This window comes from Mandrillus leucophaeus, unplaced genomic scaffold, assembly GCF_000951045.1.
Source record: "Mandrillus leucophaeus isolate KB7577 unplaced genomic scaffold, Mleu.le_1.0 Scaffold796, whole genome shotgun sequence".
Taxonomy (NCBI): Eukaryota; Metazoa; Chordata; class Mammalia; order Primates; family Cercopithecidae; genus Mandrillus; species Mandrillus leucophaeus.
In genome coordinates, this window is record NW_012108652.1 from 790689 (window position 1) to 818596 (window position 27908).

Genomic DNA, 27908 nt, shown 5'->3' on the forward strand with positions numbered 1-27908 from the left:
ATCGGCTGGTGCCGCGGGTGGGCGAAGGCACGGCCGCCGGCCCGGAGGGCAGCGCAGAGGGTGGCGCTGGCGGCGTGAAAGGCGTCTTTGTGCAAGACTGAGTGTGGTGGGGGGAAGGCGAAGAGAGAACTGAGCCCGGACCTGGACGCGGGGGTCTAGCGCGCCCCTATGCCCCTAGCCGTCCGCTGTGCCGGAATGAGCCGGGTAGCGCCGGCAGGGGGCAGTGTGGCGACAGAGGAGTAGCCGGGAGGAGGGGGTTCTCTGTTCACCTCTATTTGAGGCTGGACTGGGGGAAAAGCTGCCTGGAGGAAGCTGCTGGGGTGCGGGGGACTGAGCGATTTGGCTCCCCGCCCTCTCCCCTAGGTGGCGGAGAAATCGGGCTAGCTGGAAGGGCGCAGCTCCTCTCCGAGAGCTCATTCCGGAATCGGAGAGCTGGGAGAGCGGCCCCCGAGGCGGAGCCTCCCTCCCGCCCGGAGTCCCGCTGCCCCCAACCTGGGGGAGAGGGGCGGGCGCCGCACTGCCTTCCCTCCGCGCCTCGGCCGCGTGGCTTGCGGCTTATTTTCCCAGCTGGCAAGCGTCGCGCTGCAGACAAGGGAATGCCTGTGGTGAGTTGTTTATTTTGTTGAAGTTTGCGGTGGGCCCAGGGGACGTGGGGGGCGAGCGGCAGGCAGCGGCCGGGACTGTTTTGTTTAGGTCTCCATCCACCTGTGTGGTATAAATCTGCCAGCCTCAAGGCGGCGGGGGACCGGAGTGAGAAAGCGCTCCCAAAAGCCCCTTTTCGCCACTTACAGATACAGGACCACATTTGATTCTCCATGCCTGGAACCGGCTAGATCCTAATTTACGCTCACCCCGCCCTCCAGCCTCCATCAACGCTTCCCGCACCCGCTGTGTGCAGGGCTGGCGCTCCGCAGAGCAAACAGCGCCCACGACCCAGGGACAGCTGGCCACCGAAATCCCTCCCCGGCTCTCTTCCCTGTTCCTTGAGGACAGGGGAGCTGAGGTTTTGATGTGAAGGGCGCCCATGAAATTCGTGGGAACTTGTTCTGGCGTCTTCTGGAGTGGAGTTCTTTCAGGGGTGTCGGGTCTGCCCGGGACTACAAAATGGGATCCTGGGTTGGCTGGAGTCTCCCAGACTAGGCTGGAGAGAGGTCGGCTGTTGGCTCGCGGGAGAGCCCAGAGGAACCCCTTGAGCTGATGGCAGTCAAGACCGGCGGCTGCGTTTGCCTGGAAGAAAAGCCTAAATACATTAGCGAGCCGGTAAAGCTTTTAAGGCCTTCTTGGGAACCAGTGGCTGGCTAATGAGAGGTTAATTTTGTTTCGAAGGGAAGGCTGCACTGGTTTCCTGAGATAAATGGACAGGAAGCACATTACCTCCGCGCGCTGGCAAGCGGCTCCCAAATGCTTTTTGCACCTGCCGTTTTGAGCGGTGAGAGCAGCGGCGGAGCCCGCAGGGATTGCGGGGGCCCGTTGTCTACGAGCGGGTGATGAGCCCTTCGCAAGCCCCGGGCTGTCTCCCTCCGGGAGTGCATTGCTCACACCAAGCTCTGGGACTCTTCTCTCACACTCAGGTCCTGCGTGTTCCGAAGTTCGGGGGCCCCCTGATCCCGCTGAGCCCCCTCCAGGAGCGGAAGGGTTAAGAATGATGTAAGTACAGGCACTTGGTTTCTCAAGTCGCCCGCTTGGCCCTCTTCCAAGTTGTACTTTCCTTATTTTCTCTCCTTTCCTTACTGTTCTAACGCTTTTTAATAAACTTTTACTCCTGCTATGAAAAAAAAAAAATGATGTAAGTACAAACCACAGGCTGCTTGACGCTGAGCTGTCGGACTCTGAGCTATTTCAGCCGCTGCTTTGGGGTACACAGTGGCCGGGGAGCAGCCGGGGAGCCCTTACTCTAGAATGGATTGCACAAATCGCAAACCTAGATGATCTGTTAAGCAGTCAGAGATTCTCCTGTTAGATTTCTGGAAATGGAGACATATTAACTGGAGAACAGTTAAAAACATCACTTATAGGTTCAGGAAATGAAACCGCATCTTGTTTAGAATCCATTAGTGTTTCTGACATGTGTTTTAATTCTGTGCACTTGCACGTTCATACCGTGGTATGCTTTGCTGGATTCTCTGGATGTACTGTTCAGGTCTCCTCCTTCCTTCCTGAAAACAAAGAGGAAGGGAGAAGGAGTACCAGTGGCAAGAAACAGGGTGGATGTGTGAGTTGCACCACTCCTCAGTCACTTCATGATTTTTTTCTGATTAAAACATAAAACTTCTATAAGTCACCGATTTTATGTTTGTTTTCTACCTCCCTCCCCGATTTTTCTTTGTAGAATCTAAAATCCTTTGTAACTTGCAGCTCACGGGATTGAGGAGTGGCTGCGCTATAAGCGACTATTCACTACACTCTTGCTTTCCAAGCTGATTCCTGCTCTTGCGAACAGTACGAATTTACCCGCGAGTGTGTCAACTGACCTATGTCTTGAAAATAGGAACCACCTTGCGGTTTAATTGTGAAAATTAGCATTTTCCTTTAGCGGGTGAACACTTATACAGCAATAGAAAGTGAATTGTTAGGCTTATAAATCTCGAGCTTGTCAAATTTTACAACAGAGGAGCAATAAAGCGCCTTAGAGATGAAGTTTTTCCTCTGAAGAACAGTTCCGTTTAACAACACCAGGGTATACAATGACTCGAGGACGCCCTCTATTGATAGGAAAATCTAGAGCACCCGTGTATTTAAGGAACAGGATATGGGGGGAGGGGAGTAAAAACATGATAAAGTCACGAGTGGAAAGACCCAAACCAAACAGAAATTATTGATCCTTAACTATTGAGTATATGTTTTGAAGTATGATCAATAAAGTGAGGTGTTTCTTGTATAGGGGTCGAATTAAATCTTGGATTAAGAGAAAAAGAATTTTAGTCCTTGTTAGCCAAATACTTTGAAAATCAGTATTTGATTACTTTTTTAAGATGCTTCTTAGTATGTCATGAACTGTACCTCATTAGTTATATGAAGTAATTGCAAGATAGTAAATTTTTGCTCTAATAATATTTAATCCACAGCATTATCTAAAAATGTCATATACCTTCCTCCCCAAAAGTCATTTCTCCAGGTAACTGTGAAGCTATTATTAAGCATATTATGGATATACACAGGCTTGGATTATATCGTGGGTAGTGAAAGGTGTGTTTACCCCGTAAGTCATCATAGTATGTAATAAGTAACTAATGAAAAGTTACAGTAAAAACAGATAGGCATCCTTCGTTAGGGACATAGTGGTTTGGGCAATTCACAATGTGTCTATAATGAAGTGAGCTGGTGAGACCGAAGGTTTGCCCCTCAATTATCTTAGTCCATTGATTAGCACATTTAAACATGTGTGGAATATCAGCATGTCCGTGGTTGATACGAAATTCCTAATTAGAGATTCTGAGTAATGTAGCGTGTAGAGTTGCCAACTACGATTTGGATGTTAGTGGATTTTAAATGGCGGTCCTGTGCTGTTTGGGGAAAGGCAAAGGCAAGGGCAGTATCAAGTGTCTCTCAGCCTTGAGGTCATTCTTGAGATTAGATACCACTTCACACCTACTGATAACAAATTGGAATATATCACCAGTCTCATAATTGCTTTTCTGTCTCCACTTGGCAGCCTCTTTCTTTGCAGACAATTGGCTTTTTCCTCACTTTCGGACCTATCCAATCATAAAAGGAGGAAGTGAGCTGCCATTGAATTAATCTGTAGAAATTTGCGGAAAATTGAAATAATCTGTAGAAATCTGTGAAAAAGTCACTGAGCAACAACAAATCGTGGCATAATTACACTGCATAAAAACCCACCACTCTCATTAATTACACTGTAACCGAACGTTGAAGTTTGCCCACTCTTAGACCTCTCCTTGCCGCTTTCAGGAAGGGAAATGTCAAAGAAACTAGAACACTTGAGCCTCGCACAGCTGCCAGCGAATTCCGCCGGGAGTTCACGGGTACCTTCCCAGCCCATCCTATCTGCTCCGGACCGCGGGTGACATTCAGATTTCCAACACTGCCCCGAGCTTGCTTTACCAGACACCCGCAAACGGTTCGGAACGCTGTTCCGCAGATGTGATTGGCTAAAAGGGGACCTGCCGCGCGGCGCTCTGTAAAAGCGCCAGCTTCCTCCAAGGAGGTGGAGCTGAAGTTGGCCGGGCCAGGGCGGGGAAGGGTAATTAAATTAAAAAAAAAAAAAAAAACTTGGAGGGAAGATGAATCGGATCACATTAATTCAAGCAGAGGTCAAAGGCCGGTACCTTTATAACGCCGGCCGGAGTGAGAGTTGCGGTCGCCCATTTGTATTGGGCGCAAGGAAACAGTAAATCGCGGAAGGTGGTAGAGGGGAGAGGAAAGGGAGTGCGAGGAAGGTTGCCGCACAGGAGAGGACTTGCAGTCTCGATGGACACGGAACTCGAATTACACTGAGCAGGCGGGGGAGAGGGCCCTCTGCGTCCTGCGATTGGCAGGCTGAGTCGGGCGGACGTGCGGTCACAACCAATGGGGAGGAAGGGAGGGACGCGGCGGGGGATGATGGCGTCGCAGATTGGCGGGCACAGGGCGGGGCGGGACGGCAGTGCGGGACTGAGATTGATTGACCGCTGGGGCTGCCGCGCAGAGATATCCGGGCCGCCGGCGGCTGCCGCTAACTAGGGCTGGGCGAGCCGTTTGGAGGTCCACGCCCGCCGAGCCCACGCTGGCTGGGGCCGGGGTGCCGGCGCGCTCGGGACTCGTCTCAGCAGTCGCTCACGGTCTTTGTGTCTTCTCTTCCGCCCCTCTTTCCCTGCCCGCCGCCTCCGGCCGCCACGATGCCCTTGCGCCCCGTTGTTGCCGCCGCCGACTGGCTGCGCCCGCGGCGTGCTGCTTGCTGCGGCGGTGGTGGCGCCCCATCTGCTACACGGGCCTGAAGGAGGAAGAAGAGGAAGCGAGGCGCGCCCCCCGGCCCATGCCGCAGCCACGGGCCCAGACCCGCCACGGCGCCCGCCCCGCCGCCCTCGCCGGAGCCCACGAGACCTGCATGGACGGGCATGGGCTTGAGACCAGCACCTTCCAGCGCCGCCGCTGCTGCCGCCGAGGTTGAGCAGCGCCGCCGCCCCGGGCTCTGCCTGCCGCCGCTGGAGCTGCTACTGCTGCTGCTGCTCAGCCTCGAGCTGCTCCACGCAGGTAGGACGGGAGCGCGTGAGGGGAGCCAGCCCTGGGGCCGAGAGCTTTGTTCCCAAACAGCCCCGAGTCTCGAAGGCGCTCGCCCGGGCGGAAGGGTGGCGTGGCGCAACGAGAAAGGCCTCCCGAGCCCCTGACACGCACCTCTGCCGGGCTCCCGGCGACAGGAACGCAGCCACCCACCGGGCGGCCGCTGGGCGCAGAGACGAGCCCTTTCCCCACTCTCCCTGCCCTTGGCTCGGACCGCTGACAAATCTCCCCTCAGACAGCCGCTTATCAAACACTTAGCGGGCGGGGGCCGCGCGCCGGAGACAAATGTTCCGGATGCTTTATTGCTCTGCGCTGGTGTTTACTGAAAGTCAGGCTCGGATCAGGTTTCCGCCGCCGCAGCCTCCTCGGAGGGAGACCAGGAGCCTTGTGCTGTTTTTCTTGAGTTGGGGGTGGCGGCGAGGCGAAGGAAGCGCGCCAGATGGAAAGATTTTCACCAGATTTTGCAAACCTGGGAGTTAATCTCGAAGTAACGTCAACTTTTTTGACTAGGGATTTCTTTCGTTTTGGCAAAAGCTGCTTTTAATTCAGCTATCAGTCTCCCGGGAAAAGCTCGTGCTCTGTGGCTAGCCGGGTGTCTTCGGGCTCCGTGAGGGGTTGACAGATAACCGTGCTGCCTTCTGGAGGTCGGCGCTTCCCCTGCGTCGAGGAATATGTTCCTAGAGAAGTAAGCCTGCAGATGAGCCTTCTACCATGTGATACCTATTTTTCTTTTAAAAAAATCGTTTCATGAAAATCCAGGATGCTCTTCACACTATTTTATTTTAGGAATTTGCCTAGACAAAGAACTTTTTTTAATGCTAAGGTTGAAAGAGGCATTATCTTTTAGTCTTGAGAACAAACAGAGCATTGGATAAGTTTCTTTTCCTTCGAGACCTTTTTGTCCTGTGTATATGAGACACTTCACAACGTTCTGGTCTGGAGAATCCTGAACTTCGATGCTACGCAACTGTGCAGAGTAATTTTTACTTACTTATTAAACCATACCCGCCATGCTAAAAATCAGGGAGGTCTTTTAAGTATTGGGGGGAAAAGTGTGGCATCTGAGAAGACTTAATTTACTTTGCGTAGCTTTGCATTGTGATGTAATAGCTGCCTTTTAACACCGACAATTAGGGAAAAGACTGACGACTTAATAAAAAAGTGTAATAGAAAGTTTTAGAATGATTACGGCTTTCAATTAGTAACTTAAGAACCTTAGGAAATAGTGTCAATCTGCATGTAGTTACGTGGAACATTTTTCTTGATATGTTAAAAGATATATTCAGGAGTGTTTTGTGCGAAAAATATGTGTCCATACTACAAAAAGGTACGTTTCATGAAATGGAAATTGTGCTAGATGGGACTCTGTCCCCCTTGGCTGCTTGGATATTGTTTCCCATAGTTGCCATAGGATCCTGTGACAGAATTGGAATGCAGTCCCTGAAGATTTCTTTGCTGGCCTTTGAAAGGCATAGTAAGTTGGCTTAAAGGTTTAGAAAAGTAGGGTGTCTTAGTTCAAGAATTTGGAATGTGAAGCTCTCAGTAGCTTCATGTGTCCTCATTTAAGTCACCATTAGATTCAACCCAACATAATGTGGTGAGTGATTTCTATGGACAACTTATTGGAGTGAAGCGATTAATCCTGTTAAAGAAAAGAACGCTGCTTTTGAGAGATTTCTTTGAAGAGTGGTGCTATTTAAATGCCCGGGGTTGTTTCTCAGAGAAGGGAGCCTAGCAAGAGTGCCAGTGCTCTTTGCAGATGGACTATACTATATATTTTATATATAGTATATATAAATCTTTATCATCTGCCTCAGCACGCCATATGGCTCCACATTTCACTTAGTTCAGCTTCAGAATATCTCATTTCTTTTAGTATAAACTGGTGATTGTGCTGCAGATTCACACGTGTAGTCCTGGTGTTAAGGAAACTGTCTTGAATGGTGAGGTCTTTATGTCTGACTCATTAAAAAATGATTAAATGAAAGCTCTAGACCCACAAAGGCTTTGGCATATTCAGTAACTAGTATGAAAATACTGTCACACTGATCACAGATGATCTGACCCAAAAGTAGAGAAATCTGTAACTGCAGAGTTTTCATTCTGCCCTTGGGGAATGAAAAGAGTATGAAAGGAGTACCTTTAGTTTCATTTTTTTTTTAAGCAAATCTCTGCTATTCGTGAATGGAGATCCAATATGGGAGTTACTTGCTTACTCATACACTTCATGGCCTTCTTGGCTACATCCTTGAGATTGTTTCTGTTCCGCATTGTCTTGGCATTTTGGCAGGAGGCTTACTTTACCGCCTGTAACAGGCAAAGTGTGCATTGTCGTTATAAATTCATGAAGCCTGGATATTTCTGGGTGTATGCTGCAAATTAGTCATTATATAGGAGCCCACAGCGAAGCTGAAAATGCTGACCCAAATGCACTTTCTCTCTAGCCCTCTTCCCTCCCATCATCTCTGTAGCAAAAGGCTGTTGGAAGCCTTAGCCAAAGCAAAAGAACCCCAGGAGATCTGTTTGATTTGAGATTTGTTTAAGCAGTCAACACCTACCTGCTATGAAAAAGGAAAAGGTGTAGGCCGGCGCCGTGGCTCACGCCTGTAATCCCAGCACTTTGGGAGGCTGAGGCGAGCGGATCACCTGTGGTCGGAAGTTCAAGACCAGCCTGGCCAACGTGGAGAAGCACTGTCTTTACTAAAAATACAAAATTAGCTGGGCATGGGGATGCATGCCTGTAATCCCAGCTACTTGGGAGGCTGAGACAGGAGAATCACTTGAAACTGGGAGGTGGAGGTTGCAGTGAGCCAAGATCCCGCCACTGCGCTCCAGCCTGGGCAACAAGAGCAAGACTCCGTCTCAAAAAAAAAAAAAAAAGAAAAGAAAAAGGGAAAGGTTCGGGGGATTGCAAGGAAGGTATGAAAAGGGAGCTGGGAGGCCAGGCGCGGTGGCTCGACCCTGTAATCCCAGCACTTTGGGAGGCTGAGATGGGCGGATCACGAGGTCAGGAGGTGGAGACCATCCTGGCTAACACGGTGAAACCCCGTCTCTACTAAAAAATACAAAAAACTAGCCGGGCGAGGTGGCGGGCGTCTGTGGTCCCAGCTACTCCGGAGGCTGAGGCAGGAGAATGGCGTAAACTCGGGAGGCGGAGCTTGCAGTGAGCCGAGATCGCGCCACTGCACTCCAACCTGGGTGACAGAGCCAGACTCCGTCTCAAAAAAAAAAAAAAAAAAAAAAAAGGGAGCTGGAAACTAAATTGTACTTTTCTTTCCTTCTGAATGATTCCATCTGCATTTCCATACTGTTCTTACTTTTGATATTTTATAACTGTTTAAAATAATTATAAAGAAACGCATGCTCAGATAGATTTTATAGACCATAAAAAGAACAAATAGGCACTGCAAGTTTAGCGGTAAGTTCTTGTGCTGTCATTTATCTGTAGTCTTAAGAGCTCCTCATCACTGAGATGTTGGACCCGTGTTTATTTTCTTGCTTTCTGTGTATCTGATTTTAAAAGAAAAAAAAAAATACAGTGGCTACTTAAGTCTTTTTTTTTTTAGCCATCAAGTACTGTCATTAGAGTTAGGAAATAAGAGGAGACATGACCTGTGATGGAAGAACAAGTTTTGAGGGAAAGCACCACCTCCTGGCTTAATAATGCTAGCTGTTTTATGAATCTGCTAGAACAAGCCTTTTAATATCGCTTTGCCTTGGTTTTTCCATATGCAAAATGGCTTTAACCCTTTTGGGATTAATTAGTTAATTTCTGTTTCAGTTTGATTTGGGTTCTAGTGAAAAATAGCCAAAAATTATTTGATCTGCTTTGGAAAAAGAAATTCTGTAAATACCGAGAGCTACTTTTGTCAGCTTTGGAATGAGCAAACATAGATTCCACACAAAGATGTTTTTGTAAATTTTTTTTTTAAAGTATGATTTGATGATTGCTGTAAATCCATAGCTCCAACATATTAAAATGTTTTCATCTTTGACTCAGGTTAAAGTGAATACCAAGCCTTAACTACATAGTATTTTCCCCTGTTGACCCAAATGCACTTTCTCTCTAGCCCTTTTCCCTCCCATCATCTCTGTAGCAAAAGGCTGTTGGAAGCCTTAGCCAAAGCAAAAGAACCCAAGAAGATTTGAAATTTAAAATTTAAAATTTAGAATTTTTCAGATTTAAAAATGGTGACAGAGTTGTCTTCAGAAGTTGTCTCCTCCCACCTATTTCTCCCAGCTAAAGCCAGAAACAGATTACAAGCTACTAAATTCAGATTTAAGAGCAGTTTACTAGTGAAAATGTTAAAATAGCTTTCTAAGACAATATTAGACTTAATTTTAAGTCTTTATCAGATGGAGTTCCCTAAATCTTGATATCATCCTAAAGTTTATTGCATCCACATCTTGAAATAATTATATATTTAATAATAATCTACTGGCCCTGAATTTTTTCCCACATCCAGAGTATAAATTAGAAGATATTTACTGTCTGGAAAAGATGACAAATTTCGTCTTAGAATAGCTTCCTCATTTCTCAGATGGAGGACCCTCACACTTAAAGAGATTAACAGACGTCTCCATAGTTTAAAGACCTATAAAGATTTTATGTAACACAAATGTGTGTTACAGTTCATTTATATAAAATTTGCAGTTGATGAGAAAGAATAGTGTCTCTTTTCATTAAGTCTGTTGTTTCCATTTTATGGAACAGAATATTAAATTTTGGGGGGGCACAAAACTGACCTAGTATTGGTAGTTCTTGTGCTTTTTGTGCTTTAGGAGATTTTATAAATTTTTGTTCGAGAAACTAGTGGTAAAAAGCATCATTTGGAAATTGATTTTTTTTTTAACTAATAGGGCAGTAATACTTTGGTTTTTCATAATGTTTATATGAATTGTTTTTATTTAGTGTGCTTTTACTTGTGATCTGCTTGGGAGCTAGAATCCTAGGATAGTGGAGATAGATGGTAAGGAAAAAGCAAATATATAGCTTGGTCAAGTTAATCTTGTGGTTTTTTTTTTTTTTTTCTTAGAGCATTTACATTTTGTAGAAATTAGAAAATTGTGTCAGTTTATTTAAGTTTCTTGGTAAATGTGCCTCAGGAGAAGTAGAATGACAGTACCTGGATTTTTGTTTGTTTTGTTTTGTTTTCTTATTCTGTAGCCATACAGGTAAATGAAGTAAAGGTGTTTTAACTAATTATACTATCATTTAGGATTTTACACCTTCCTGAGGTGGGAAGGTTTTAACCATTTTTGTGCCTAGTGCTGCTTTTCCAATGCTTTCTGAAGGATGTTATGCAATTTTGGAAAACCAAACCAATGTTCATGTTTTTGGCGTAACCTTAGAGTAGAGGAATCTTTTTCAAAACCTATAAACAAATAGCAACACTGATAAAATATTTTATTTACTATTCCCTTGTAATCTCAACCTGTGATCACTGGACTAGACTCATGTTCGTTCACAGTGGCTCATGCATTAAAGTTTTAAGTTAACTAATTGCATGCAGTTTTTCTTCCAGTGGCTTAATTTGAGGAAGACACAGGAACACAATGAAACCCTATTTCTGAAGGTTTCTTAAAACAGGAGTACAGTATATAAAATAGAACAAACAGTTCCCAAATAACAATGCCATTTTCTCATGTAGCCCAGGAAGTTAAGAAGAGTTTACAAATGTTTGGTCTTATCTTCTTTCCCATAGGTGACTGCCAACAGCCAGCCCAATGTCGAATCCAGAAATGTACCACGGACTTTGTGTCCCTGACTTCTCACCTGAACTCTGCCATTGACGGCTTTGACTCTGAGTTTTGCAAGGCCTTGCGTGCCTATGCTGGCTGCACCCAGCGAACTTCAAAAGCCTGCCGTGGCAACCTGGTATACCATTCTGCTGTGTTGGGTATCAGTGACCTCATGAGCCAGAGGAATTGTTCCAAGGATGGACCCACATCCTCTACCAACCCCGAAGTGACCCATGATCCTTGCAACTATCACAGCCACGCTGGAGCCAGGGAACACAGGAGAGGGGACCAGAACCCTCCCAATTACCTTTTTTGTGGCTTGTTTGGAGATCCTCACCTCAGAACTTTCAAGGATCACTTCCAAACATGCAAAGTGGAAGGGGCCTGGCCACTCATAGATAATAATTATCTTTCAGTTCAAGTGACAAACGTGCCTGTGGTCCCTGGATCCAGTGCTACTGCTACAAATAAGGCAAGTATACTTTCTTTTTTCCCTCTCCCTACTCAACTTTCAGATGTTTGATTCTTCAGATAACTTTTGAAATGTGCCAAAAAGGGCCTAGTTTGAAAGGAACTTCTTTTTGGAAAGCAATTAACAGTTGATAAAGGGTTAAATAAAAATTACTTAGGAATTTCTCATTGGAATGTAAACGTGGTTCTAATTTTAAATAGACAGTGATATGAAGAATAAAAAGTAAACAGTGAAATCGAGTTCTCCAGGGAAAAGACAGGCCTGTTTAATAAAAAAAGGATGCTTTTTCAGTGATGTCTTTTTTTGAGTGCATATATGTATGACTCTTGAAGAAATCCAAGTGCAGATTTATCAGATGATTGACGTGGGTGTTCTGAATAAAGAAAGCTGTGAGGCCTGAGGCAGTGACCTATCAGAAAACATATTTTATTGGAGATTTGGAAGGTATAGTAAAACATAATGGCAGTAAGCCAACTTCTCAGTGGTAAACCCAAGGTGGTGTTTTAGTTACTAACTTCTTGATGACCAAGAAGGTTAATAAGTGGATATTGCAGAGCAGCAATGTGTAACCTCTGTGTAATCTCAGGGCCTCAGGTTAACAGTTTCAGTCAGAAGCTAAGAGAAACACTGACAAAATTTAGCTTACCATGACTAGCTGCCGGTTTCTGTAGTCTTGTGTTCATTTGTTTTAAAGAAACTACTACTGTACAGAGATCTTTGAAACCGACTTCAAGGCACCAGTGTTTAGTGCAACCAGGTAGAGAGGACCTATGAACTGGGTTTCTAATTGAGAGTCAGTGTTAATCCAACCATTAGTAAGTAAAGTGAAAAGAGTTTTCCGCTAAAATAGTGTCCCAACTAACCACCTCCTTCCCTGTCTTTTCCAACCACAAAACCACATGCATAGATCATCTCATCTTGCTTTATTTCCTGCATTTATTGTATCTATTCAAAAACATTGATTTAGATTTTTTTAATGTAATTGACAAGACGCAGGCTTTTGAAATACTTAAGACTGTTCTCTTGATTCCAGGACACCCTCCCCTGCGTCTAAACATGTGTGGCATACTTTTTAAATGAATTAGAGTTATTTTACTTGGCATTTTGTGGAGCGTATTTTACAACACCTCGGGAGATATCTGGAGACACCCTGGGGTGTCACAAATTTAAGACTAGAAGTCATTTCCCTAAACAAAGACGACTGTTACACTGGTCTAGACATCTTAGGGGAGCTCCAAAATGTTTATACTTCAACTCTTAGTAAAAGCTCAAGCTTCTATTTTGCCTTACCAAATTCCATATCTCAAAGTTTTCTCTCTCTGGTTTTGTATGTATGCAAATCATTTTTTCTATAAATATCTCAGAATATGTATTTGCTATGTTTTATATAGAGTTATAGAATTACGAAGTTATAAGAGAAACCGTGGCCCCAAATCCATCATTACTGCAGAGTCATATGGCACATGAAAGCTAGGAATAGTCTTTGGGTAACTGAAAGAAGGCAGTCCATTGAGAATGGAAAAAGTCATCAATTGTGCAAATAATTGAGGACTTGGCAGGGTAACCTTCAAACAAAACTATAGAGATTAATCAGAGCTTGTACATGGGGAAATACTGGTTCTCGTCACAAGAACCAGTATTCAAATTTTATTCTCCATGTCTTCCATCCACTCATGTCACTTCTGTTTGTTATTCAGTCTTTCAGAATTCTGTTGTTACTGATTATGGTGAAAATATGTGGGGGATAACCTTATGAAAATTGCTATTATATAAATGGAACAGTTTACACTGAAGTATTTAAGATCATTTTATTTCAGTTGAATTAGTTGTAGTTTTTAGCAAATAAATAAAAAGGACAGTCTTGTTTTCTCCCTCAGTTTGGAATAAGGATCAAAGGTTTTACCCATTCAAAAAAAGTTGGAGAAAGTGGTCCTCTGACATAAATTCAAGTAGATGATGAGAATGCTTGGTCTTTAATTGCACTATTGGAAAGTATTTTCCCACATCTGGTGACCATGCTGTTTAGCAGCAAGCTATTCTGTAGCTTCATTTCACGACCTCTAGGAGTTGTTGGGTTTGGTTCCCCACCCCCCTTCTCTTTGTAACTCTCTCCAAAGCACCATAAGCATCTGGAAGGTTGCTCTTGAAGACCTGTCTCAATACTAGTATGACGTGTGCTGGTGAAACCAAAGAAAGTCCTAGAATCTTGCAGTATGATTTCCTTTTACCCACATAGGACCAAAATAAAACCTTAAGCACAAAAAAGTGGTGGTAATAAAAATAAAAACAATAGGAGGCACAAAGTGCTTATAAAATAAGTTCTAAACAAGATCTGAAATTTTCTCTTAATGTCTACCACAATACTTTCTTTGAAAAATCTTTTGAAAAATTTTTTCATGGGAATCTCAGCTTTACTGAGAATTTAAGAAGTGCAGAGACCAGTTGTTGGGTAACCTAGTACTGTGCCTTGTAGATACCAGATCATCCTTGTGTGGTCAAGCGTTTTTAATAACCCACACGCGCAGTGCCACTAGATTGAAAGACTGATGATGTCGTTGACTAGCTAGCCAGCTGTGATACTGAAATTTTTGTAAACATCCATTCATTTCGCTCCCTTTAGCACTGCACTGAAGCACTAGACCCTAGGATATTTTGCTCAGTGAGGCTACTAAGACAGCTCCTCAGTCCTGGGTACCTGGCCTCTTAAGCAAGCCATCTTCAAGCCCAACTTTGTGAGCTCTGCCTGTTCCTAAGTACCCCCCTTTTCCTTATAACAAAAAAGACAAAGTGGGGGGAAAATCTAAACACCATAAAATAAAATGAAGTCATCCGGGGTCATATATTAGCTAAACCTTTTCTTTTTTTCTACATGGCAAGCAATGAGTTCAAGGCAGACAGGCTTGCGGTGCTTAATGATGTTGCCTCATCTCCCCTGGTCTACTGTTTTCTTCCCCACCATGGCCCTCTCCTCCCCTTCCTTGGGAGAGGTAGGCTTGTTTTCCCGTCTGTCGTGGTGTGCACAGGTATGCCTTCTCAAGGCCTCTGTGTTTTTAGTTTTGCCCTCTGCCTGCCTCCCTGTCTTTGGAGGAGCCTGTGCCAGTTGGCTACCTTGCCAGGTAGATGTGTTTCTGAAGGGGAAGCCAGGGCTGGTTTTTCATCTCTCCACCCCGGGGGCTGCAGGGGTGTCTGGCACACACACATACCTCGGCTGACATCCACATCAGCTCTGGGCCATTTTCCCCACCTTTGGCTGTGAGAGGCGGCTACAGGCATGCAGGCACTCAGAAAGAGGTGAGAGGGACAGGCTCTGAACTGGCAGAATCAGCTACACTGAGAAGAAAGGCAGGTTTTGTTTTGTAGGAGGAAGTAGCCCACCCTTCACAGGCTCCAGAGAGGGCACATGTCAGCAGTTGTCTTGTACCTCACACACACAAGAGAAACCAGATCATCTGTTTGTGAGGATGCTTGACTTTTTCCATGTTATTTTTGCCAGCCTCTCAGTCTCAACTCTTGTTTCATTCATTCTATGGATCTTTGTATCTCTGTTTAAGTGGGTTCAATAAGAATCTGTATATGCCATGATCACAGAAGGTGTTTGGGGAATACATTGTTTTATGAAAGATTCTGCTTTTGCAAATGTATTCCCAATAGCATATATTAAAATTGGCAGTGTCCAGGGAATTCAAAATTACTCCTTTTTCAAAAACAATTCGGAAATCATTTATTATTAAGTTGCATACCTAAACAAATAATCGAAATGTTTTTAGTAATTATTTTTGTGCAAGTAGTTTGAATTCCTTCACTTTATTTTTCCTTTTGTTTTAATGTGATTGTATCATTTTTCACCACTCTTGCTTTCTTACGCTATCCTTCTACCTCAGTAACACAAAATGAAAAGCAGGAGTGAGACTGGGGATGACAACAGGTCCTATTGCAGATCTTCTACTACACATTTTACTGTGCCTCACTCTTGAGTAGAGAAGGTGGTTTACCTTAAGGCATTTGAATTTGGGAAAGGACTGTGCTCATTGTACTTGACCAAGCCAGATGACCATTGGCCAGATGGGCAGATGCTCTGAGGTGCCTGTCTTGTATGTTTTTGGAGCTGCCAAGGGCCACCAGCTCCTGGCAATCCTATGGGCAGCACTCACCACCTGTCCAAAGCATGGTAGCATACCCTGCCCATCATGTATTATGGATATAGTCTAAATTCCATACTTACCCTGAATTTCAAATTCTGCAGCTACTTTCTTGGGAGTTCTAGAAAATTTCCACTGGTTGAAGATACTAGAGATGTAGAAAGACTTAGTTTGGTTTGCTGTTGGTTAATGTCTTCTTCAAACTATAACCTGCAGTTTTCCATTGTAAGAAACACCATTGCCTTGTAGGCTGCTAGAGCATGAGGTAGGTCTACTGCTTTCTGGTGCCCCTTAGCATGTAGTTATTGTTCGGCAACAGCATGTGGGCATGTAAACCAGTGTTCTGGGTCATTCTTTGTTGGTTACAAAATCAGAACCAGACATGCCTGCATTGCAACAGCTTTCAGCTGTCATTTTAAGTATATCTCTGCATAAGGTTTGGAAATCTGTCCTCTGTTGACCCCAGACCTAGTACATTTATTGTAGCTAAGTTTTTGCAGCCCATTATGTTTTTAGCATCTTTATGGAAACCATGTGAGCTACATAGTGTTTATCATTATTTTTCTAGACTAAGGGATATGGTTCTTCCATTGATAGGTCTGTGTTTGAATGCAAGACACTGTTCTTGCACGCAGTGTTATAAAGAGGGGGACACATAGTATTTTTGGGGGAAAAATAGACCATTTTCCCTCCACAAGGAAACTACAACTCTCTTGGTGATACGTTGTAACTAATCCTTATAGTCTAAGATTGCTCTTTATTTTGGTTGTGATTATATTGCTGCATTGGTCATTCTTGGCATCTTTTGGAGATTTGCTCCTTATTGTGACCCGCCTTGCTTTATGAAGATGCTAAGAAGTTCTGACTGGTTGAGGCATATTGGGAACAGATGGGAAAGGGTTTTGCAGTTACAGCTCCCTGCTTAATGTAATTCTTTCCCTGATAATCATTCTCTGATAAATGTATGGTTAATTTGGTGCTGCATTTGAAAGAGAAGGTACTAAAGGGTCCACTGTGGGCGATGTAGAGGTGAATGTAGCCTTTGCCTCAATCTAAGCACATAACTAAAATTTACAGCAGTCGGTGGGAAAGCGTGGGGTTTGTGTGTAAACCCAGCATTTTCAGGGTTTCTTTGTGGAACACTGGTGAACCACATTGACAAGCTGGTTCCAGTTGATGTTATTCATTTAGCAAGTTGGCAGGGGTGTCAAGAAGGGCCAGAAGAGTGGGCTGCTACAAAGGCCTGTCCCATGCTAATACCTCTCCTTGCCAAATCATTGTCTTTATTCCGGGATTTGGCACAGTCTCTTTCCAGCTCCCACGGTAAGAATGCCCACCTGCATCTGTATTTCCTCGTCTGCATGCAAGCTAGCACGGCCTAGAACCCTGGCTCCCACTTTTCAAAGGCTGCTGATCTTTGATGTTATACCAAAAGCTTTCTAGAATTTGACCATCACAGTCGCCAGTTCTTAATTAAATTCATTTTCCAGAGCCTCATCTCATCTTTAAAATTCTCATAAAAGCATATATTCGCTATTTTTACTCTCCGTGAATTTTTTTTTATTGCAGAAACAATATTGAAACATGAAAAGGCAGGTTTTCAGAAGAGCAGAAATCAGCTCTAGTTCCACGTGGCAGTCTTCTTATTTGTCCTTTTCTGTTTACCACGCAGCTCTCGTGCATACTGGATTATAAGGTCTTAGGCCCAGGAAGTACTCAACTTTGCTTTGTATCATTTCAGGAAGTTGCCTGGAGGTGAAAAGGTTTCCAAGTGGATGTGGGGAAAGGAAGCAGAGAAAAATGGGGAAATTACTAGTTGTGTAATGAACCTATAAGTCTGAAAAATCATTTTGTAAGATAAATGAGCTACCTGTTTATTGTTTATGCTATACTTTTCAAACAAGCTATGCCTTTATTTCATTCATACACATTAAAAATTCTGGGTAATGAGTCTTTTACCATATTTCTAATCTCCCTGACTGTGCCACTCCCTCTGTCCCAGATGTGGTTTGGAAGGAAAAAGAAACCTTCAGAACCCCCCCGTTTGTAAGTGAAATTAACCCAGCGCCTACCCCTGTGTGAGCCAGTCAAGATTCCATGAGGGTGCTATGGGGCTCTACTGCTTTAAAACAAATCCACACTCTTCCATAGTTTCAACCAGAGGCATGAGGCCAAGTCTGATACACAGCTGAGAGTTAGAACTTGTTTTTCTGTCACATTTCCAAATGTCTCTTTGCCTGGTTAAATTTTCTTTGAGTCAACATTTTGAGGGGAGAGGGTGAGAAGGAAACATTGGGCAATTGGTCCTTTTTTTGTTGGCTTCAATTAATGCTAACCAGTTTCTGCTCGTGTGGAATGTGGCATGTGAAAAGTTACCTACAGTGTTGAACAATGAAAACTACTACCTTACCCATTTTGTTTTTGTTTTGACTGCAGTAGAACTTGCTCTTCCACTGTTTTGAATTTTGTGTTCTTGTGGGTGGGGTAACTTAAGGACTTTTCATACTGACAAGGAAGCTGGCCAACTTGTCAGTAAGTGATAACTTAAAAGAAAAGCTAACATACATGTAAGTTACAGACTTGAACTGGACAGCCTTGCAGTGAAATCACAGTGCTACTGGGTCTAGAAAGAAGTTTAGGTGAAACTGGTTCTATAGAAAGAGGAGTTTTTTATGCCCCAGTTAACTGGTTATTTTAAGAGTTGGAGCCAGAAGAACATGGGTTCTTTCCTTTTGGGACATAGCATGTATACTGTGGATAGGATGATATGACACCTTCTAAAACTCAGTTCTCATCTGCTCTGCGTGTGCTCCTGAAATGGGGGTCAGTTTCCATTTAAGACGTGTGTGTGCATGCATAGATGTACGTGCATGTGCTTTTACGTGGTATTGAGGTCTTCCGCTCTCCCTACCCAAGGAAAATGCAGACATAAAGATATTGTTTTGTAGGATTTCAGTTAACTGACTTCTTGAAATGCATGGTGACCACTTCTAACCACCTCATTCCTGAGTTCTCATGGGCCTTTTTTTTTTTTAAGCCCTCGTGACTTAAAATTGAACCTTCAAGTGACAGAAAGTGAGTGTATTGTGAAGACCTTCAAGCCCTTTTGCTTTTTTTGCTCACCTCCCAAAGCTGAAAAATGATCAAAGAGGCTGTGGTTTTCTAATCCCATCGGTTTGGAGAACAGCTGTGCTGAACCTAGGCCCAGAGTAGGGCCTCAGGTCTGTAGTTCTGCAGCTTCTCTCCACCAGGAGGGGAAATGCTTGAAGGCAAGACCTGCTAGGACAGATTCGGCTGAGAGTTACTGCCACCAACCCTGGCTCTCATCGTTCAAAATATTTTTAGCCTCTAGTCTTAAGCAAGGTGGCATCCTGGGCCTGTAATACTCTCCACACAGGCCTGACTTCATATCTGGGCGCATAGTGAATTCCTACACTTGCTGGCCTCCTCACCATGCAGAGTCCGAACACAACAGACAAGCTAAGGGAGAGGTTCCATTTGGAGTTTTTGGAATGACCAAGATTTCCATGACAAAGGCCTTTCCTCATGCTCACCCTGGCATTGCTCTGGTCTGTACAAGGAAGTTGGCCAATTTGCCTATCTCTGCACCTATTTATGCTTCCAGCCTTCATTGTCTTAATTGTACAGAAGTTACTCTTGGGAAGCCAGCATTTTTGTGCCTGTTCCTTTTATGTGTTTTCTGGGGCCAGCTTCCCTTTCATTCTCTTTTTAGCCACTGAGCTTGATGCTGCTTCTCTAGACCACCCTAGCTGCCTTCAGCTCTGGGTGTCCTTCCCCTCTGGTTTGGTTTCTTCGTTCTCTATCTGCTGCCAAGTACCCCTTCTGAAGCCAAGGCAGCCCCTGTTTCTGCATATATTTATTACCTAGGGCAACACTGAAGAATAAGTTTGGTCCATTCCATTTCTCTGGATCCTGTAAGTGCTCCAAGCTCTGTGGAAAGAGACGTGAGGATAGAGAAACTGATACCTCTTTTGAAGGTAGCCCATTTCTTAGTCTCATTCAAGCCCTAAAAGGAGTCCACAGTATGAGTTTTAATCTGCTCCTCACCTCATAAACACAGGTACTGTCTTACGGTTAGTATCTTGTCCTAGTCCAGTAAAATTGTTTAACAAAATGTATTTTTGTGGATCTTAAGTTCAGCTTCCGGTAGATACTTGTTTTATAAGGTATTTGATACATTGGCTGAGTGGTGATAGTAAAATTACATCCCAGTTCATTGAGTTCATAGCTTCCTAACAGTTTTTTTCATAATTTTTAAAGGAAATTATCAATGACATCAAATATTTTCTAGTCCAGTATTTTTTAATTAAACATGGCATATATAAAAACTCTCCTGAATTTTGCAAGAAATTGTTCAGAGTTATTCTAAATCAATACACCTCTTTTCCCCCCTCGAGGGAGAGACAGAGTTCTCCCCAGTTTTTATGTAACCAGGGGACAATTGCCACCCTTCCTGGACAGAGTTCCTCTGCTCTGGCCAAGATCCACACTTCAAAATTACCCTGGTGGGTAGGGAGGAATGGGACCAGGGAAGACACTCGAAGGTGCTTTCAAAGGCCTCTACTTCCTTTAGGTGCTTCAGAGCATCCTAGTCTCTGACTTCTTAACATTTAGAAAAATCGACCCTTGGAAGTAAAATTTGGGTTTCTTAGGAATGGAGAGAGAGTATGTGTATTTTTTTTTCCTTTGAAGTATGTGCTCTTGTTGGAATGGTTTCTTTCTTGTTCACTGGGGAAGACTGATTGTAGAGGCTGCATGCTGTTACCATGTGTTAAGAGTAAAAGGGGCTGTGAGCACCATGTTCTTATTCTCCCTTAGAGTGTTCTATTTTTCAACCTATCATTGCACCCAGAGGATATGGCAAAGTAGACACATCAGCTAATTATATGAAATACAATTTATTGACTTCTTTGACACAGCAGAATTTTAACCAGGTGCATATCAAAATTATGTTTCCATGTGTTTCAAGCTAGTTTCTGTGACTACTTCAGTTTAGTTTACTGACCAAGCTAGAGCCCAGAGATGAGAGCTCCTAAAGTCTGGTTCTCATATTTGAGGATTCCAGAAAAGTCCTACACTCACAGTGCCAAATGGCCTGATTAAACACAGATAAATGTTTCTTCCAAAATACATTATGCACAAATAGTCAAGGTGCACAAACATTTGAGAAGTCTGCTATTTTAAAACCTGTTTGTGGCATTTTGCAAGGCTGCTGTGCCTTGGATAGATATCTCTCTATCTCTTGGCGAGGCAGTACCTGTGTATTTCCCTCCTTGTTGGCTACCTCATTTTCATTTTATATATATATTTTTTTCTCCTGGTGGAAAGAAGAGGCAGGTGCCTCTTAGAATTATTTCACAGCAAACCTTCGTAAGTTCTTGTTGCCTGTTTCACGTAGAAAGGTTGATTTGTAGCTGCTGTCTTTCTCTTCCTAATAAACCTTGTGGGCGGTGAAGATCTAGGAGAGTGAAACATTAAAAATGAATGAAGAGAACTGGAGTAGTTGGTCTAAGGTGGGGGTTGAGAGGGGCCGGGTGGAGGAGGTTTAACAAAAGGCATTGATGTTTTAAATGCACAGAAATGCCATCTATCAATAATAAATGGTGTGGCATAGAACAGATGTGCCAAATTGAGTTATGACGGCATATAGATTAGTTCATAGAGGGGAAAAGTAAGTAGCATAGCTAGCGTTTTTAAATTATCTTTGTGTGAGCTTTTGAAATACAATTTTGAATATTCAATTTTTATTTTCTAGTGGCTGCTAGCTGGAAATATTAAAAGTTTGGTGTTTTTTAAAATTCCAATTAAATTTTTTGTGCATGTTTCTAAAGTAAGAGTTAAGAATGAATAAATTTTGCTTTTCTGAAGAGGAAGACAGTCTGAAAAGGAATTTCTTGCCCTTCATTGGCTGAGTGCTTGCCTTTTGAAAGCTCATGTTGTAATTGTTATGAGGAATGAAATTGCATTATAAAACTTAAGTCATGTGAAACTATTACCCAGTGTTTTCTAAATTTACATTGATTGTATCTCTAGGTACCTGTTCAGTGCATATTTAAACTATAAGGGACTACTCAGGAAACCCACTCATGCTTTACAATCAATTCATCACCCTCAGCATTTTGATTCGAGGAATAATCCTACACATATGCTCTGTGTACAAATTACCTTGCTCGGTAGGGAAACGAGAAATATCCACTTGTCTCTGAGCAAATCACTACTAGTAAATTGGAAAGACAAATCTGTTAGGTTAACTGGAATATTTTGTAGGTGTAGATACTAGAGCAGAAGACAAGTTTTGAGCTGCTAGATAGGTAGGAGTTATGGTTAATGTCACTGGCATAGCAGAGGACAATAATGTGGGAGGTGTTTGAAATGAATCCTGAGTTCCTGAGTTGGAATTGTTGTGCTTAATGAAAAAAACAGTCATGGTGAGACGAATGGAACCATTCCATTCATCTCAATATGGACCCTTGCTTGCTTTTTGGAAACTTGTTTGGAATCAGTTACCTTTGCTTTGTTGGCCCAACACAAGTAAATCCTCTTTGTTTTTCCTAAGGTGAACAAAAAAGTAGTTCTTGCACATAATATCAAGTTGGTTTAAATTTTAGGTTAGACTAGAGAGACCAATTAGCCGTTGTTGAAGAGGTTAATCGTTGAGTGGATGTTACAGGTGAAAATGATCAGAGTGATTATATAAAAAGTCTATTACTAACTCTTATTTTAGCCATCTGTATTGTTAACGTTCAGTTTTTTCAGGTGTAAGATTTTCTTGAATCAATCTTTTCATCTCCAAGGGATCCCAGCATGCCTTAAAAAAAACACTTGTCAACTGATTTTAGAGCCACCAAATAAAGCTATTTTATGGCCCCGTTAGATATCTAGCTGCAAACCCCCACTCACTCTGAAAAGACCTATGGTTGGATGCACAACAAATTTCCTGAAATCATCTCTGATGCACCTCCTTTGGGTTGTTAAGAAGGTGTTGAAATGTGAGAAGGCTGGTAGTGAAATCAAGTTGTGGCTCAGGGTAATTAGGAAGGGAGAAAACCCAGCATTTTCATAGTACATTGTCTGGCTTTTAGTTGCAGCTGCAAACAACGGATATGAATTTAACCAGTTGCTACAGTGCAGCTGGTTCAGATCTGGCTTTATAGCTGGCTGAAGTAAAATGAAATGGCTGGAAAATTCCAGTCAAGTAACACCAGTGGGAACATGTGGAATTAAATAGTGTGAGCAAATGCTGGCCGAGTTAGAGAAAAACTTCAGACATAAACTTGAGGGTGGTGGTGAGGACTTCAGGGGGGCCATTTTCTGGTCTTTTTCACAAGAGTCTATTGTTTTGATTAGTTTCCTTGCAGGGGGTAGGTTTCCTCCATCCAGGGTAATTCATAGGGTGTTTGGCCTGTCTACCTTCCTCCTGACTGAAATCACCTGATAGTTTTTGTTTTTTCAAGAAGGAAGAGAGAACCCTGTTGCCTCAGTTACTAGCAATGATACAAATCTCAAAATGTGGTCTTTTTTCTTTGAAATAGGTTCTCCTTGTTGTGTGACATAGCAGCCCCTGTCTCTTCATAGTTACCTTCCCTCCACCACCTGTACCAGAGATGTTGGATATGTTGGAGGTGAAGGTGTGCAAGGTTTTTAAGTAACTCTTCTAATTAAAGGATTCTGCAGGAAAGAACATGGATTTACAAAAGAGAGGCTTTTGTATTATTAGTGATTTTTTTTATTTGATGAATTTATGTGCTTAGTTTGGAGAATCGAGAGTTGGCTGGGAGAAGATTTCTGAGGAGTTAAGGGACTCTGGTGCTGTTTGGGAAAACATTTGCTGTAACTAGGTTTAGGGTATTCAGTCTCTGCCAGTGCTTAGGAGCTGTATTTGCCAGGTGATTTCCCTGTCACAGGGATTAGCCAGTGATGTGAAACATTTGATGAAGGGACTAATAGAAATCTTTCCTGGGGTACATGAGTCGTGGCTGTTACTGGGGTGCCCCCTCCTCAACTCTTTCTCTTTGTATTTCTAATGAGTAAGTTTGTAGTGGTGAGTCATGGGATATGGTTTTTTAGTTCTATGAAGAATCTTTGTAGGAAGCAAAGTTCTGTTAGGTATATTGTTAATTAAGCCCCTTAAAGTTTCTGCATCATAACTTAGAAACGAACCTTGTTCTTTTCCCAGAACTATGCCATGACTCATCCACTGTGGAAGGAGACAAGATATAAATTATCAAAAAAAATTGCCCATAATCTGGCCTGGCACAGTGGCTCATGCCTGTAATCCCAGCAGTCTGGGAGATGATGGTGGGAGGATCACTTGAGGCCAGGAGTTCAAGACCAGCCTGGGCAACATGGCGAGGAACCCCCGACCTCTGCCGCCTCCCTCCCCCCGTCCAACCCCCCACCAACCCCATCACTTCGAAGTTTTTTAAATCAGCCAGGCATGGTGGCATATGCCCTTAGTCCTGTGGACTCAGGAGGCTGAGGTGGGAATGCCCTTTGAGTCCAGGAGTTGAATGTTGCAGTGAGCTATGAATATGCCACCGCACTGTAGCCTGGGCAAGAGAGTGGACCCCATCACTTAAAACAAAAACAAAAAGAAAGAAAGCAAGCCTATATTCTGATAGCAACACTGCTCACTCACGCTCTTTCTCTTAGGAAAGTAAAAAAGTTTTGTCTTGATGTACATTGCCTGGATTTATGTTAAATTTTAATTCTAAATATGTGGGACTTTAAAAAATGTTTTCTGAAAGTGATACCCATTTTTGAGGTACAAGCAGTTGGGTCCATTTTGGAGATACTGCCTTAAGCCATTCAACTTCAAAATGGATGGGAGCTCTTGCTACAGAGAGTTACCCCATTCTGCTTCCCTCCCATTCTGTTAAACCTTGTACATGCTCCTTCCCACAGATCACTATTATCTTCAAAGCCCACCATGAGTGTACAGATCAGAAAGTCTACCAAGCTGTGACAGATGACCTGCCAGCCGCCTTTGTGGATGGCACCACCAGTGGTGGGGACGGCGATGCCAAGAGCCTGCGTATCGTGGAGAGGGAGAGTGGCCACTATGTGGAGATGCACGCCCTCTATATAGGGACCACAGTGTTTGTACGGCAAGTGGGTCGCTACCTGACCCTTGCCATCCGTATGCCTGAAGACCTGGCCATGTCTTACGAGGAGAGCCAGGACCTGCAGCTGTGCATGAATGGCTGCCCCGTGAGTGAACGCATCGATGATGGGCAGGGCCAGGTGTCTGCCATCCTGGGACACAGCCTGCCTCGCACCTCCTTGGTGCAGGCCTGGCCTGGCTACACACTGGAGACTGCCAACACTCAATGCCATGAGAAGATGCCAGTGAAGGACATCTATTTCCAGTCCTGTGTCTTCGACCTGCTCACCACTGGTGATGCCAACTTTACCGCCGCAGCCCACAGTGCCTTGGAGGACGTGGAGGCCCTGCACCCGAGGAAGGAACGCTGGCACATTTTCCCCAGCAGTGGCAATGGGACTCCCCGTGGAGGCAGTGAATTGTCTGTCAGTCTAGGACTCACATGCTTGATCCTTATCGTGTTTTTGTAGGGGTTGTCTTTTGTTTTGGTTTTTTATTTTTTGTCTATAACAAAATTTAAAAATATGTATTGTCATAATATATTGAGTAAAAGAGTATATATGTATATACCATGTATATGACAGGACGTTTGTCCTGGGACACCCACCAGATTGTACATATTGTGTTTGGCTGTTTTCACATATGTTGGATGTAGTGTTCTTTGATTGTATCAATTTTGTTTTGCAGTTTTGTGAAATGTTTTATAATGTCCCTGCCCAGGGACCTGTTAGAAAGCACTTTATTTTTTATATATTAAATATTTATGTGTGTGCTTGGTTAATATGTGTAGTACATATACACAGACACCCATACGCAGCGTTTCCTTTGAAGTGACCAGTTGTTTGTAGCTATTCTTGGCTGTACCCTCCTGCCCTTTCCCATTGCTACTGATTTGCCACGGTGTGCAGGTTTTACTCGCCACCTTCCGGTGGAGCTGCCTTGTTCCTTTGAACTATGCCCTCACCCTTTTGCCCTCACATGATTTGAAAGGATCGTTAACTCTCCCTTACAGGTGCTTTGACTCTTAAACACTGATCTTCAGAAGCTCTCTTCCGGTCTAACAGCTGTTACTTTTTCAGAACGGAGGGTATTACTGGTATTCTGATCACTCTCAATTCTAATTGTTATATATTTGAGCCCATACAGTGTATTAGGTTGAACCACAGAAACTGTTGTTCTTGTAGGTCAAAAGGGTGTAGTGATGGCAGTTTTCGTAGATAAGTACCAGGCATCTTGCTAGACCTCAGAAACTCCCAGACTTTTTCTCATCCCATGCCCCTTTTTAAATGGTCGGTTTTTCCTGACTCTTCTGTGTTAAAACATGAAACTATACATTTAGTAATTATCATGCCTTGCTCTTTTTTTAATCTGTATGACTGGCGCAAGCCCCTGATTTTAACCTTTTCTTGGCTGTCAAACCCAGAAACACACAGCTCTCCCTGTCTCCACCTCCAGTAAGCCCTCCTCAACCTCACCTTACGAATCCAAAGAACTGGGTTCTTTCTCTAATGTAGAGGCCCAGATCCCATCACAAAGTTTTTCATTCTTCCTTGTCCACCATGATCTTCATCACAGTCTTTGATGTGTCTGCATGCAAAGTGGAACAGAGTGGGGCAGCAATGACAGAAAAGCTTCCTTGGCCTGACTCAGTGTGTGGCCACTTCGGCACTGCTTAATCCAGATATTCTTGTTAACTAAGCATTGTGCTGCTTCCCAGGTGGTCTCTGAAGTCAGGTACTCTCCCTCTTCACACCTGTAATTGAATATTATTTAGTCAGTTGCTCATTGTAACTTGGAGAAATTTCTATAAAGTATGATCTCTCCTTGCCTTTTCCATTCCATTGTTGGCACCCCCTTGGAAAAGGAAAAGAATAGCAAAAGGCAGGAACAGTAATCTGAGAAAGTTAACTCCAGGATAGGTAGATTTCTATTGTTGTATCTAGATGGAAATCTTTGGTTCCAACAAGAAGTGATACAGTTTGTGCTTTAATAATTTATTGATAAGTTTACATAAACAGAAATAAAAGGTACGAACTTTAAATACGGTAGTAGTTTATGCCAAGATTATGCTTAGTTTTAAGTCTCCAGGTAGTTACTTTTGCCATGTCCTATTGATCAGTGACACTGCCAGAGGCCCAGACTGGCAGGAAAAAGAGGACATCATTTTGTAGTTTTATTTCTTAGTGAACTGATGTGCCATCCAGTCACAGAGTGGAGTTGTGAATTCATGTAGAGATGGCAAACCTCTACCTTGTGTTTATAGGAATAATCTTGGGCAGTTTGGGAAAATAAGGAAGGCATCTGCTTCTTACTTATAGAGATTCAACTGTAGAGAGTTGAAAGCTAAACCCACCTTCCTTTTACAGAAGCTGGACTAGGGACTGACTGACCATCAGCTCTGAACTGTGGCTTTTTTTGTTCACCTGTGGAGCCATGTACCAAATTCAGAAGCTATTGTTGATAATTTGTTTTATAATTGAGTAGTACAAGTGAGGAAAAATACAGAGGATACTTTAACCACTATTTTTGTGCAAATAATATGAAAGTGAAGTAAAAGCAATAGAAGAAATTTCTATAGGATCTGGGTTTAGAGTGTATATGATTATACCTTTGCTCTTTATAGGGAAAATTACAAAACCACCCTTACTGATAGTTGGGAAATGAAGATTGGGTTATTTTGCCATATGTAGCTGGAAGTGACACTTCAAAGCACCCTGCATCACTAGTAATAGTGTATTTTGCTATTCTCCCCTTATAATCGGTGTCCCTGTAAAACAGTCCCCACAGATTACAAATAGATGTACTTCTCTACATAAGGGCCAGGTTTATTTTCTCCTGAGATTTCTAGAAAAAAAAATGCTGCTTGCACATGTTGGTTCTTGAAACCTTAGCTAGAAGAGTTTCAGGTCATGCCAACATGTGGATAGGCTGTAGCTGTTCAGAGGTCTCCCGGGGGAGCTTAAACCGGGGGAAACACTGGTTTTCACAGATGCTTCACATGGCTGTCTTTAAAAGACTCAAAACTTGTTGTCCTCTTTGTTATGCTTGGAACCCGCCCCCCCCCCACAGTGTGTCGAGTCTTTGCAAAGAAACCTTTAGATGTGGTTCATAGATATATGAATACGTATCTGTGTAAAACAGTGAGTGTGCAGTGTGTAAGTACTTTAAATTATTACGCTAGAAAAATAAAGTTACATACCATGCTGTGGAA

The 27908-nt window shown here is 43.3% G+C and overlaps 1 protein-coding gene and 1 long non-coding RNA gene across 2 annotated transcripts; one reads left to right on the forward strand and one right to left on the reverse strand.

Annotated features, from left to right (window-relative positions):
- The first annotated feature begins 273 nt into the window (after positions 1-273).
- RGMB (repulsive guidance molecule family member b) lies at positions 274-27908 on the forward strand. The gene is made up of 5 exons (XM_011967255.1): positions 274-605; positions 1572-1647; positions 4940-5193; positions 10926-11434; positions 24499-27908. Exons 2-5 carry the CDS (start codon positions 1643-1645, stop codon positions 25165-25167), a joined length of 1437 nt encoding a protein of 478 aa, XP_011822645.1. The 5' UTR covers positions 274-605; positions 1572-1642; the 3' UTR covers positions 25168-27908.
- Positions 598-4100, reverse strand: LOC105529961. Its single transcript, XR_001004588.1, has 3 exons — positions 3942-4100; positions 3593-3769; positions 598-2156 (listed from the first exon to the last, which is right to left on the reverse strand). It is a non-coding gene; the product is annotated as an uncharacterized LOC105529961 (long non-coding RNA).